Genomic DNA, 14,019 nt, shown 5'->3' on the forward strand with positions numbered 1-14,019 from the left:
TTTATACGTTTTCCTCCCCTCCCCCCACCTTACTCTGGCTTCTCTTCCATTCCAGTCCTGAAAAAGGCACTCAGCCTGACATGTCGGCTATTTACTCGTTTTCCATAAATGCTGCCTGGCCTGCTGAGTTCCTCCAGCATTTTGTGTGTTGCTTTGGAATTGAGCATTTGCAAATGTTACACAAAAAATGCTGGTGGAACGCAGCAGGCCAAGCAGCATCTATAGGAAGAGGTACAGTCGACGTTTTGAAGGGTTCCAGCCGGAAGCATCGACTGTACCTCTTCCTATAGATGCTGCCTGGCCTGCTGCATTCCACCAGCATTTTTTGTGTGTGTTGCTTGAATTTCCAACATCTGCAGATTTCCTCGTGTTTGCAAATGTTCTCGTGTTTGTGATGTAGCATGCTGTCTGTACACGAAAGGGAATTGTCCTGAATGAGCCTTGGTGTCAGTGGATGAGGAGTTGTTGGGAATGTGAGAGAGAATAGTTTAAGGTAAATTAATGGTGAAATGGAATCAACAGGATTGCTTTAAGATCCAGCATGGAAGAATTGTTCAGCCCAATAAGTATGTGCTGTAAGGAAGTATGAGTCCTATTGTTTCAGGAAAAAAATAGCCAAGTTACTTCTCTTGCGTTTGTGATCGTTAATATGATAGTCAGACTGAGTGAATAGAAAATCAACTGTATCTAGTAGAATAGCTGTTACTACATATGATCTAAATGGAACTTATGGATAAAATCTGTAAATTTATTTGTTACTCCACACCAAGCATAGTAAACAAGGATTTCCTGGCCTCTCAAAACCAGCTTTTTCATCAGGCAATTCAAACAAGTTTTCAGCTGAAACTTCAGAAGCTACTTCCAGCTAAAGTAAAGGTAGTTTGTCCAGGAAATTGCAATGCTTAGAGGATTATAGAAGCACATTAAGCAGTAGGTCTGACATCTGTAGCTATGCAGCCATCAAGTTTATTTGACAGAAAAATTTCCCTAGCAAGGTTTCAACAGTTCTTTTAAACTCCCCTCCTCCCATTTCTCTTCCTCTTAACCACCCCCCTCCAGATGTTGCTTGATCTGGTGATTTTTCTCCAGCAGATTGTTTGTAGCTCCTGATACCAGAATCTGCAGTCTCTTGTGTCTCCAATTCCCCAATCATCTCCATTCTGGTTGCAGTTAGCCTTGTCACCATACATAGCCTTATTGCAAGCAGGTATTGGCTATACCAATAAAATACCTGGTACTTTATTCCCTCTAGTATGATTTGAACTGCTTATCTGAATTTATAAAGTTATTGAGAATGAAAATTGTTCTTTTTTCCCCTACCACATCCACATTGATTATGCTATATACCGGAACTCTGTTTTCCTTCTATGTCTCTATAAACTCCAACTCACTCACCTGTACTAAGGAAATTTACAGAGGCCACATACCCTTCTAATTAGCAAGTCTTTGGCAGGTGGGAGGAATCCAGAGCATCGAAACAAAATGCATGCAGTTACAGGAATAACATGCAAACTCCACACAGACAGCACCCCAGGTCAAGGCCAAACCCTAGTCTCTAGAGCTCTGAGGCACCAGTGCTAACTAACTGTGTCACTATACTGCCTGGTTTTAGATTTGGTTTACTAATGATATAGCACGCTTAAAAGGTTTTTTTTATGTTGCTGGATGAAGAAAAAGAAAAGCTACTAAAAATCTAACTTTGTTTATTGAAAGCTTGAATTCAGAATGGACTGAGAATCTTGATTTTAGATAAAACAGTGGAAAGATTGCTTGGGGAAGCAAGGATGAAAATGTCAGAAAGCTAGTAAGTCTTTGGCAGATAGAGGACAAAATACTTTCAGAAGATACAGGGTGGTCCAAGGATACTGAGTATATTTTTGGTTAAGTCACAAATAAAATATGGTGACTTGTTATAGACACCCTACTTTGGGAAAGGTATAAGGATAATGAAGAAAATAAATTCTTGCCAGATCTGCAAGGCTTTATTAATAAGAATAAACAAGGATCAGGGAAAATCTAGTCCTCAAAAATGATTGGTTTCGATAATGTAACTACTTATGAACAATTTCCAGTATAGGTATCCCCCGCTTTTCGAACGTTCGCTTTACGAAACCTCGCTGTTACGAAAGACCTACATTAGTACCCTGTTTTCGCTTTCAGAAGGTGTTTTCACTGTTACAAAGAAAGGCAGCGCACGATAAAAAATCAGCACGTGATAAAAGGCAGTGCGCGCCCCGAGCTGCCACTCTGCCCCGGATTCGGAACGGCATTGCTCAACGGTATTGAGCAGCCATTAGCAAGGTGAGTTCTAAGGTGTCGGAAAAGCCTGAAAGAGTGAGGGTGTTACACTTAGCGTAAAACTAGACATAATTAAGCGTTTCGATCGTGGTGAACGAAGCAAGGACGAAGTGAGTTTGGCTTGTGGAAGTTGACGAAAATGATGTTGAAGAGGTTTTGGCATCCCATGACCAAGAACTGATAGATGAAGAGCTGATGCAATTGGAAGAGGAAAGGATAACAATCGAAACTGAATGCAGAAAGTAAAGCAACTGCGAGAGATTTTCACTGCAATGATAAAGTACGACTTTAATTTTGAAAGGGTACATAGGTTTAGGGGATATTTGCAGGGTGGTTTCAGTGCTTACAAACAACTCTATGATAGAAAAATGCGCGAGGCTCAGCAGTCAAGCAAGCCTTCCACAGCAGACGACGAACCTCGACCTTCGACATCGAGGCGGGCAGTCATAGGAGAAGATGAGCTGCCTGCCCTGATCGACGATGAGATGACACCCCTGTGTCCCACCACCCCAACACCCGGGCCCCGGACAGACACTGTACCGATTCGCGAAGAACGCAGCGGTAGCCGGGAGGCACACGGCACATCTTTAAGAAAACAGCCGAAATAAACATGGGCAGCACCTAATTAATTAGCATGTTTATTTCGGCTTTTTTCTTAACGATGTGCTGTGTACCTCCCGACTACTGCTGCGTTCTTCGCGGCAATGTATCAGGTCGGCGGCCCAGAGGGTGGGGACCACTATACCACCCAGCCTGCGACGACTCAGTCTAACACACCACCATCAGTGTGCTTGGCGCTGTCTTCCCAATTCCCATAAGTGATACTACACTGTATGTACATTATTTCTACTTTATATAGGCTGTGTATTTTTATGTGTTGTTTGGTAGATTTGGCAGCTTCATAGTTTAAAGGTTACTGGAGAGCGCGTTTATGCCAACAGCACTTGCGTGAGATTTTCTGCCGAGAGCGCTTGCGTGAGATTTTCACTACGGAGGTCTGTGCAGGCAAACGTTGTAGAGAAGTATTTCTACTTTATATAGGTTGTGTATTTATCATATGATTCCTGCTTTTACTATATGTTACTGTTATTTTAGGTTTTATGTGTTATTTGGCATGATTTGGTAGGTTATCTTTGGGTCTGCGAACGCTCACAAAATTTTCCCATATAAATAAATGGTAATTGCTTCTTCGCTTTATGACATTTTGGCTTAGGAACCGTTTCACAGGAACGCTCTTCCTTCGGATGGCGGGGGAAACCTGTAATTAGTAAGTTATTAGCTGGGAGTCGTAAAAATAGTTTCCTGACTAATAAATACAACACCTACAAGAAGTTTTTATAGGTTTCCCCCGCCATCCGAAGGTAGAGTGTTCCTGTGAAATGGTTCGTAAGCCGAAATGTCGTAAAGCGAAGAAGCAATTACCATTTATTTATATGGGAAAATTTTGTGAGCGTTCGCAGACCCAAAAATAACCTACTAAATCATGCCAAATAACACATAAAACCAAAAATAACAGTAACATATAGTAAAAGCAGGAATCATATGATTAATACACAGCCTATATAAAGTAGAAATACTTTTCCACAATCATTACTGCAGTGTTCGCCGAAGCGAAAATCTCACGCAAGCACTCTCGGCAAAAACACGGAGCAAACGCTCTCCAGTAACCTTTAAGCTATGAAGCTGCCAAATCATACCAAGTAACACGTAAAAATACACAGCCTATATAAAGTAGAAATAATGTATGTACAATGTAGTATCACTTACCGTAATCGGGAACATAGCTTGCCGAACACACTGATGGTGTGTTAGACTGAGTCGTCGGAGGTTGGGTGGTGCAGTGGCCCCCACCCTCCAGGCTGCCAACAGATACATTGCCGCGAAGCACGCAGGGGTCCAGCGGTAGCCGGGAGGCACACAGCACATCTTTAAGAAAAAAGCCGAAATAAACATGCTAATTAATTAGGTGCCGCCCAATACGTAATTGTCGGCCCAGATCATTGCCGATTGCATCGCCTCTGATCTGGGCCGACATTTAAGTGTGGGGCGGCACCTAATTAATTAGCACGTTTATTTCGGCTTTTTTCTTAAAGATGTGCTGTGTGTCTCCCAGCTACCGTTGCATTCTCTGCGAATCGGTATCTGTCCGTGGGCCGGGGGTTGGGGTGATGGGACACCGGGGTGTCATCTCGTCGTCTGTTTCCATGAAGGTAGGCAGGTCATCTTCTCCTATGACTGCCCGCCCCGATGTCGAAAGTCAAGGTTCGTCGTCTGCTGTGGCTGATGTGGAAGGCTTGCTTGACTGCTGAGCCTCGCGCATTTTTCTATCATACAGTTCTTTGTAAGGACTCAAACCATCTTGCAAATATCCACTAAACTGACGTAACCTTTCAAAATTAAAGTTGTACTTTATCATTGCAGTGAAAATCTCACGCAGTGGCTTCACGTTCATTTCGCTACTGCATTCGGTTTCGATTGTTATCCTTTCCTCTTCCAATTGCATCAGCTCTTCATCTATCAGTTCTCGGTCATGGGATGCCAAAACCTCCTCAACATCATCTTCGTCAGTTTCCACAAGTCAAACTCACTTAGTCCTTACTTCGTTCACCACAATCGAAATGCTTCATTATGTCTAGTTTTATGCTAAGTGTAACACCCTTACGAGCTCTTTCGGGCTTTTCCAATACCTCAGAACTCATCTTGCAAACGGCTGCTCACAGGCACGTGTTAAAGCAATGCTGTTCCGAATCCGGGGGACAGCGGCTGCTCGGGGCGTGCGCTGCCTTTTATCGCTTGCTGATTTTTTTCGTAACAGTGAAAACACCTGAAAGCGAAAGCAGGGTACTAATGTAGGTCTTTCGTAACAGTGAGGTTTTGTAAAGCGAACGTTCGAAAAGCGGGGGACACCTGTACTTGCAGAGGTCAATCATCCAGTAGAAACCCTTCTGTAAGTACTGTGAATGAAGCTTGCCAGGCAGCATCTATAGGAAGAGGTACAGTCGACGTTTCGGGCTGGGACCCTTCGTCAGGACCCAGTCCAAAACGTTGACTGTACCTCTTCCTATAGATGCTGCCTGGCCTGCTGCGTTCATCAGCATTTTCTGTGTGTGTTGCTTGAATTTCCAGTATCTGCAGATTTCCTCGTGTTTGCGTTTTGAAATCCTTCTGTAAAGGCTTGTAAAGAGAAAGTGGATAAATATTTGGAAAAAAGAAAAAAAACATGACTTTTTTTTATAATTCTGTGCAATGTGCAAGTAAGCTACTACATATAGGTGGAGGAAAGGGAAATGGACAAACTTTGAAACAAATTAACTCAGTACAATAGTAATTAATTGATGGTTTCACTTGAGCATGGCGCAACGTGACATAAATTTCAGGAATGAGACAACATCAAGAGGTGAAGGGAAAATGAAAACATTTTTTCACAGGTCCTGGCAAGTAAAAATTGAGTTGTGTAAATTAGAGAGCAATTTGGTAACGGGAGTGCGGGTGCGAATTAGGTTGAGGATAACAGAACCTGAATAAACTGTGGCTTTTGTAGGATTGAAGATTCAGTTCAAAGATTCAAGTCCTAAAACGCCCAAAAAATATTAAAAGACATATGAATAGGGAGTTACGGTTTAACGTTTTTAACATGGCTTACTCTGGTGACTATAACAGTATATTGGGTCTTGTAGTTGCTCAGTAATATCTGAAAAAAATTCCGGAGTTTTGGTTGAGGAAACAGTTAACACTTAATTAGTTTGTTCATTCATCATCAGAAGCATTCTTCAGCTGAGTTTTGAAGTGGTGTAAATAAGTAATCCCTTGCCATTTATCCTTGTGGAACTGTAAGTAGCTCTGTGCTTATTAAAGTCCTGTGCAGTAATGAGATACAATTCACATAAATGCAAACCTAGCACTTTAATGGACCATCTTGTGTCTCAGGAAAATCTGAAAGTTATACTTGCACTGAACTTTGAACCTTAGATACTGTGTGAAAATATCACAAATTGCAAATTCTGCCTCGGATGTTCCAGAAACGTAGTCTGCTTGTACTTTGATTTCTTTGTTTACAGTCAATCAAAACAATTATTTTTCTTTCTTTTTCCTAGGGCATCAATGCCTCTGCTCTGGAGAAAGAGATTGGGCCTGAACAGTTTCCAGTCAATGAGCATTATTTTGGTTTAGTCAACGTAAGTATCTGAAATTTCAAAATGGCACCAACAGATCAATGCTAATTATATCATTGTGATTGAAGTATTTTTAAAGAGATTCTTAACTAGAATTTATAAATGGATCAATAATAAAGTTTGATTTCATTCTGGGTGATATTTCAAACTTTTGAACTTTCATTTGGCAGAAAGGGTAAATGTAATTTAGTCGTACCTCCAATGTGGAAAAGAATACTGTAGATTGGCACTCCTGAACCTTCAATAGTACATCCAGTATTTTGCAAAAATAAACTGTTTGAAAGGAGCATGCACCTCATGTAGAGTGAGAAAAAAGATAAAGTACTTGGGAAAAGAGAGCAGACCTCAAACGGGTTTCCAGGAGATCAAAAATAGAGTATAAATGAGACTATCCACTTAGTGGATATCCACTTAAGCCTCAACACCATCGACCCCTTTGAAAGCAGTCATGCTATGCTATACCTCAGTGTGTTTGTTCAGTCCTCCAAGAGCTTCCCCAAGTGCCTGCTTTTCCATGAGCAAAATGGAAAGTTAAAGATTAAGCTGGTATATTAATGGAACCTGTTATGAACTTTCTTGATAGTCAACACTATACTTTCATCATTAATCACACAAGTTAAATTCCAGCAAGATTGCTATTGGCTGACTAATGATTTTCCATCATCAGTATAATTAGGACAAGTGCAAACTAGATGTCAAAGGTGACTCTTGCCTGTTAGAGCAGTTAAGACTAGGACAAATTAATGTATTTACCTATTGAACCATCAAGAAATCTTGTTAAATTTTGGTTATAGTTTCTGGTAAATTGTGCTATTGTTTTGATGCAGTCCATGCAAAATCAGCAGAACTAATTTGATGTGGCTCCAAAATTATCCCCATTCTCATTGATAGTAGACCCTACTACCCTGTATTTAAGTGCAAAGGATATGTCTGAAGAAACAATCTTCAGTAAGAGGTAGTGGATGGATAATCCATCTCAGTGATCAGTATTAGTTTTCAGCCATTTAATTCGCTCCAACTGCACAAAGAAAACACGGAGTCTATGGGACAAATTCCAGGCTTGTGACAACTTGTGCCCCAGAGTTGGCCATTCTGGGCTGTAAAGGACTGTTACTAATATGCAAAACTGTCCAGCGATGCCTTGACCATTAGAAAAGGAAGAGGATAAATTCAATCCAGTTAGTTTCTTGCCCATCAGTTTGCTCTGAATTAAGAGGGGTGGGGGGAAGAGATGCTGGCACTGGCAATGCCATCCAGTAGCAGAAACCCATACACCTATTTGGATTAGTAATTGTCACCAAACCTCCTTAGCCATGGTACGAACATGGATAAAAGAACTACATTCTTTCTGTGAGGGTGACTGTGATGACATAACAGTAACATTTGAACATATTTGGCATCCTGGAGCTCAGGTAAAACTAATATCAGTCCGAACTGAGAGAAAATTTCTAGATTTAGTGGAGATGTTCATCTCACAAAAAGATGATTGTAGTTGGAAGCCAGTCACCTCAACTCCAGGATATCAGGAAAATGGACAAACCTTAAACATTTTCAACTGCTTAAAATCAAAGAGATTCTGCAGAAACTGGAAATTTTGAGCAATACATAACTCAGCAAGTCAGGCAACATCTATGGAGAGGAATCAGTTGTTGACATTTTGGGTTTCGATCCTTCATCAGGATTGGAAAGGGAGGGGAACAAGCATCAGATTGAGAAGGTGGAGGAGGGGATGGACTACAAGGTGGCAGGTGACAGGTGAGACTGGGTGGGTGGGGGCTGGATGAAACAAGAAGCTGGGAGAGGGATTTGAAGTAAGAAGCTGAAAGGGATAGGTGAAAATGGTAAAAGGCTGAATAAAGAGGCCTCTCAGAGAGGAGGACTGTGGATCATGGATGAAAAGAAAAGAGTTTTGTTGCTTAAATGGAAAGATGCCACTCCGCCTACTCACGCCCATTGGTTGATTGGTGTTACGTCATGTTTAAATCTAGAGAAGATTAGGTGTTCTATTTCTATACTTAGACAAGATTTTTCACATCATGGGGACCTTTTTGGAACTACTTTCACAATTTTTGATTTGGTCAGCAATGATGGTGGCTATTATATGTTTGAATTTACGACTATATGTTAGAGATTTTTTTTCTTTAACAAAACAGCTGTTTTTCCCCCTCGTTCTGTTTTGTTTTGGAGTTTTGATTTTGCTTTAGATTACAATAAAATATACCTTTTCAATATTATGGTTATTGTAATATACATAGTTATGGGGCAATTCAATCTTGTTTCTGTTTCCATAATATCATAATGTATTTTGTATTCGTCTATGCAAGTAATTGATAAAACTATTGAAAAAGAAAGAAAGGAGGAGGGGATCCAAAGGCAGGTGATGAACAGATGAGAAAATAAGGGGTAAGAAGGTCAGAATTGGAAATGGAAAAAGAGAAAAAGGAGGAGGAAATACTCAAAGTTAAAGAAATCAATATTCATGCCATCAGGTTGGAGGCTACCCAGACGGAAAATCAACCTTGAACCTGAGATTGGACGTAATATGAGATATTTCTCCTCCAACCTGAGACCTAGACATCGATTATTTATTCCCTTCCATAGATGCTGCCCAACTTGCTAAAGTTCCTCCAGCATTTTCTGTGTTGCTTAAAATGAGGAAATTTGCTGATGAGTTGAGCAATTTTGGCAACTGTAGGCAGTGAGGAAACCTGGGCACAACTTGGGCATGGGTTGATACACGGTAAATAGTCATGCCACATGAGGGAAAGGCACTGACCATCCCCAACAGAGGATTTAACCACATCTTTAGTTTAATGACAGTTTCATGACTGAGATTCCTATGAACTTCTTGAGCTTTAGTATTGACCTAACTGGAATAGCCACATAAACACTGCGGCTAAAAGAAAAGCTGGGAGGGTAGGTTTTTTTTGGCACCTGAGTCACTGCTGAGTCCCCTGATCATTTCCATTATATACAAGGTAAAGCTGTGAAAGAATACTTTCAACTTGTTTGAGTGCAATTTCAGTAACACTAGAAAAAGCTTGAATCCACCTACCACAAAGCTTCTCACTCAGCACCCAGTCTACAGTATGTTCCATTTGTAAAATACACCATGGCAACATGCCAGCTTATCGTTTTACAGCATTTCCTGAACCTGCTGCAAATACGCATTGCTCTGTACCACGCTGACTTGAAGAAACATTGCTTTATATTGTCTAAATATTAGAATTTTGAGGACTATCAGATTACCTCAGCACATGGGCTGTAACAAATCCGGTGGTTAATGATAACAGCATAATATGTACTTTTAGTTAGTGTCAGTCTAGAACCTCAAGAGGAGTGCTGAATAGTTAGGGATGTCATCGAGCAATTTGGCATTATTATAGCTTAAGAGAAGAGTTGCCCTACTTGAAAGAAATTTTGCCTGACTAATTTGTGCCGGTCTGAGGGAGACAATTTCCTGTGTGATTCATGATTAAGTTCTTGCTCCCATGATGCACTGCTAAAGTCTTCTGCCTTTACTTACACATGCCTAATGCAAAAATCACCACCTAGAAAGTCATGCATGTACACAAAAGATGCATTCGCATGAATTCAACATGACCAAGTCTACCCAATACTGCATCACCTAACTGTGATTTAAAGAATATATTTATTAAAACATTCTTACTGAATTAAGAGGAGTAGTGGAATATTTATCCAAAGGTCAACCTCTTCCTACTTGAAATTCTTCAGCACCTGGTCCCAATTCCACTACATACTCTGATAAACTTGGATCTATTCCAATCGCATTGGGCAGATTCAAGTTTAGCATGTTAATTGCAGAGGACAAGGCACAGTGGAAGCAAGAAGCTCTGAGAATGAAGTGTGTTAGTAGGCTGATATACATTTCTTGATTGTAGCTCTATTAAGTTTATGCATTTATCTTAACATTTGTAATTTGTACGTGGCTTACATGAAGCATTTAGAAAATTGACCAAATATTTTTAAACAACTTAAGAAAAATATCTTGTGCACAATGTTAGTTGTACATGTATACATAATAAGTAACAGTAGCTTGGGCCCAGCAGGTAAGTGCTATTATGAAGGAAGCATGGCAGCCCCTCTACACGTTAGGAGTTTGCGGTGATTTGGCATGACATCTAAAACATTAACAAATGTCTACATTGACTGACTGCATCATAGTTTCGTATGGAAACACCAATGTCCTTGAACAGAAAATCCAACAAAAAGTAGTGACTATGGACCAGTCCACTGTGGATAAAGCCCTCCCAAGCATTGAGCACATCTACATGGAATGCTGTCGCAGGTAAGCAGCATCTGTCATCAGCAGCTCCAACACTCAGGTCCGTGCTAGGCTAAAAACAAACCCTAGCCGGCCAGCTCTCCCATCCATTCTGCTCTCCAGTGTCCGCTCCCTGGACAATAAATTGGACTACATCCGATCCAGTGGACTACTTGGCGGGAGTACAGAGTCTGCTATGCTTTCGTTTTCACGGAAACGTGGCTTTGCGACAGAGTTCCGGACGCCGCCACTCAGCTAGAAGGGCTTGCTTTGTTTCGGGCTGACAGAGATGCAACTCTGTGCAGTAAGACTCGCGGTGGGGACGTGTGTGTTTACATCAACACGGAATGGTGCAAGAACTCTGTGCTGGTCTCTAGTTACTGCTCATCGCTGGTGGAGTTTGTGACTGTTAGATGCAGATCATTTTATTTACCACGGGAATTCACCACTGTCCTTATAGTCAGTGTGTACATTCCCCCCAGCGCTAATGCTAAGGAGGCACTCTGTGAACTGTATGAGACTATTAGTGAACTGCAGGACGCACACCCTGATGGATTGTTTACTGTCGCTGGAGATTTTAACCACGCGAACCTCAAGTCAGTGCTCCCCAAATTTCATCAGTATGTAGACTTTGCAACGAGAGGGGCAAACATGTTGGACCTTGTTTACATGAACATTCCCAACCCATACCGGGCAGAGCCCTGCCTCCATCTCGGTTACTCAGACCACATCTCTATTATGCTAATCCCAGCATACAGACTGCTCCAGACCAGTTCAGAAGCAGGTGAAAACCTGGCCAGCAGGAGCCATCTCTGTTCTTCAAGACTGCTTTGAGCACACTGACTGGCACATGTTCAGGGAGGCTGCAACCGATGGTGACTCTACCAACTTAGAGGAGTACACAGCATCAGTGACTAGCTACATCAGCAAGTGCATCGATGATGTCATTGTGTCCCAGACCATCACTACACGCTCTAACCAGAAGCCATCAGACCAGAAGGCGGAGGAGAAGAGTTCGCGCTGATGCAGGGGTGGATCCTAATGCTGATTGGCCTCCAATCTAACACCCCATACCAGCGATGATAGCAGTGAGGAAGAAGATGGCAGCAGCGAGCAGTGCATCGGCTCGAGGCCCGGGTATCAAGAACACTGTCAGGTTGACAGTGCGAGACCGGAACGGGGGCACCGGCTTCACCCGAGAGACCTTCATTCGGAAGGTCTTGATGGAATGCTGCGGATTTACGCCCGACGACATCTACTGCGTCCAGGACTTCGCAGGTTTCTTCGATGTCACTTTCCGGCAGGCTGCAGGGTGGCAGAAGCTGTACCAGCAGCTTCAGCTGAAGGGGACAGAGGCGCCGCTGTCGCTGCTGAAAGCGCAGGCCCTCTTTGCAACGGCTACCCAACAGGAACGGACAATCACGGTACACATGTTCAACCCGCACATGCCAGTGGTAGATGTCCTTACATTCCTCGCTCGGTATGTGGAGAGCGTAGGAACACCAACGGATGTGAAGGACGGACTAGGAATCTGGACCAGCAAACGGCAGGTCAAGGTGAAGCTGAGGTTGGATTCCAACGGCGGCGTCATCCACCCCCCCTCCGTCTTTGCAATCGGAGGGAACCGAGGGTACACGGTGTACGCGGGGCAACCCAGGGTGTGCTGAAACTGCGGCAAGGCAGGGCACATCGCAGCCCAGTGCAGGGTGGTGATGTGCAAGAACTGTAAAACCGAAGGCCACCTGACCAAAGACTGCACGCAGGCCAAGTCCTGCAACCTTTGCGGACAGGCTGGCCACCTGTACAGAGCCTGCCCGAGGAGTGGGGGCACCTACGCACAGGCGACCAGGGGAGGTGCTGGCCCTGAAAGGGCCCAGGCAGTTGCGGATGTACCCGCCAGCGCTGCAGACGAGGCACCCGACAGGACGGATGACGAGACCAGGGAGCAAGGTGCAAGCACCCCAAGACCTGCCACCCCACTGCAGACCCTCCAGGACCAGGCAAACGACGAGCAGGAGTCCATGGAGGAAGGGGAGAGCTGAGGTGGAAACTGAATGGAAGGTCGTGAAACGCAAAAAGACCCAAAAGGCGGCGGCCAAGCGACAGAAGGCGGAGCAACACAAGAAAAGGGCAGGGAACCACACAGCCTCTGGTACCCTGTCCTCTTCAGAGGAGGAAGGAGTTGGGGGAGGCCAGCAGCTCCGGCGGAAGAAGCGGCTGGCAGAACAGGTGGAGAGGAGGAGGGAGAAAGTCTGCTGGCCACCCCCCAAGTACAGGAGGCGGAGAGCAGCAGACACACAGAGCTCCGGGAATCCGGGAGCAGAGCCATGGCTGGCACCCAGCAGCCGGAAGGGGAAGCAGCCCAGGAAGTCAACAACCCCCCAGGCCCAGAACCAGAACGGCCACACATGGAGGAGTACTACGAGCAGTACCTGAGCCCACAGGAGGGGGAAAACTTCACAAAGGCGGTGGGAATGAAGGCTCAGGATGGCAAGGGTGAGGACGGAGAGCAGCCAAAATAAAAGACTTAAATGATGGCAGACCTTAAATTGGCGTGCTTGAATGTGCGAAGTTTGAAAAGTACTGGGCGATGCGTCAGCACGCTCCAGTACCTGGACACTGTAAAGACCGACGTGACCTTCCTCCAGGAGTGCGGACTACCACACCTCCGGAACTACCGGAGGTGGTCACGGTGGTGGAAAAAAGGTTTGTCTGTGTGGTCGGGGGGCAACGATTGTCGTGCTTCCGGCCTGGGGATTCTGCTGCGGGGAGGCAACTTCTCAATCGCTCAAGTTAAAGAGGTGGTTGCGGGGCGCCTCCTGGTAGCAGACGTCAAGTACCGGGGCACCCCGCTCCGGCTGATCAACGTGTACGCCTCCCCCGTGCGGAGCGAGCGGCTGGCCGTCTTCGAGCAGCTCCCACAGCTGCTGGTGACGTCCCAGCCGGTCGTTCTGGCCGGAGACTTCAACTGCACCGTTGATGCGGCTGGAGGACCCGGCAGCGCCGACGGCAGGCTGGACAGTACCTCCAGACTCCTGAGGGAAACGGTGAAGACAGCCAAGCTGCGCGACGCCTTTGGCACCCCCACAGGTGGAGCACAGCCGCAAGCCACCTGGACACGATCGGACGGCTCAGCCCGCTCCCGGATCGACTTCCTCTTCCTGTCTGAGTCCCTCACGGTCAGGTCCACCGACGTCACGCTGGTGTTCTTCTCTGACCACTGCCTTCTGAGAGCCACCTGTCACTTACGGGAGGACCAGAAGG

General features: G+C 44.4%; 1 protein-coding gene across 2 annotated transcripts in view; it reads left to right on the forward strand.

Annotated features, from left to right (window-relative positions):
- usp12a (ubiquitin specific peptidase 12a) overlaps positions 1–14,019 on the forward strand; it is a 73,303-nt gene that overhangs the window by 25,909 nt on the left and 33,375 nt on the right. For both annotated transcript variants that reach the window (XM_072262987.1, XM_072262988.1), the window contains one exon: positions 6,393–6,473. In XM_072262987.1, the coding sequence (XP_072119088.1) occupies positions 6,393–6,473 (81 nt within the window). The remainder of the gene's footprint in view (positions 1–6,392; positions 6,474–14,019) is intronic.

Source organism: Mobula birostris, chromosome 7 (assembly GCF_030028105.1).
Source record: "Mobula birostris isolate sMobBir1 chromosome 7, sMobBir1.hap1, whole genome shotgun sequence".
NCBI lineage: Eukaryota > Metazoa > Chordata > Chondrichthyes > Myliobatiformes > Myliobatidae > Mobula > Mobula birostris.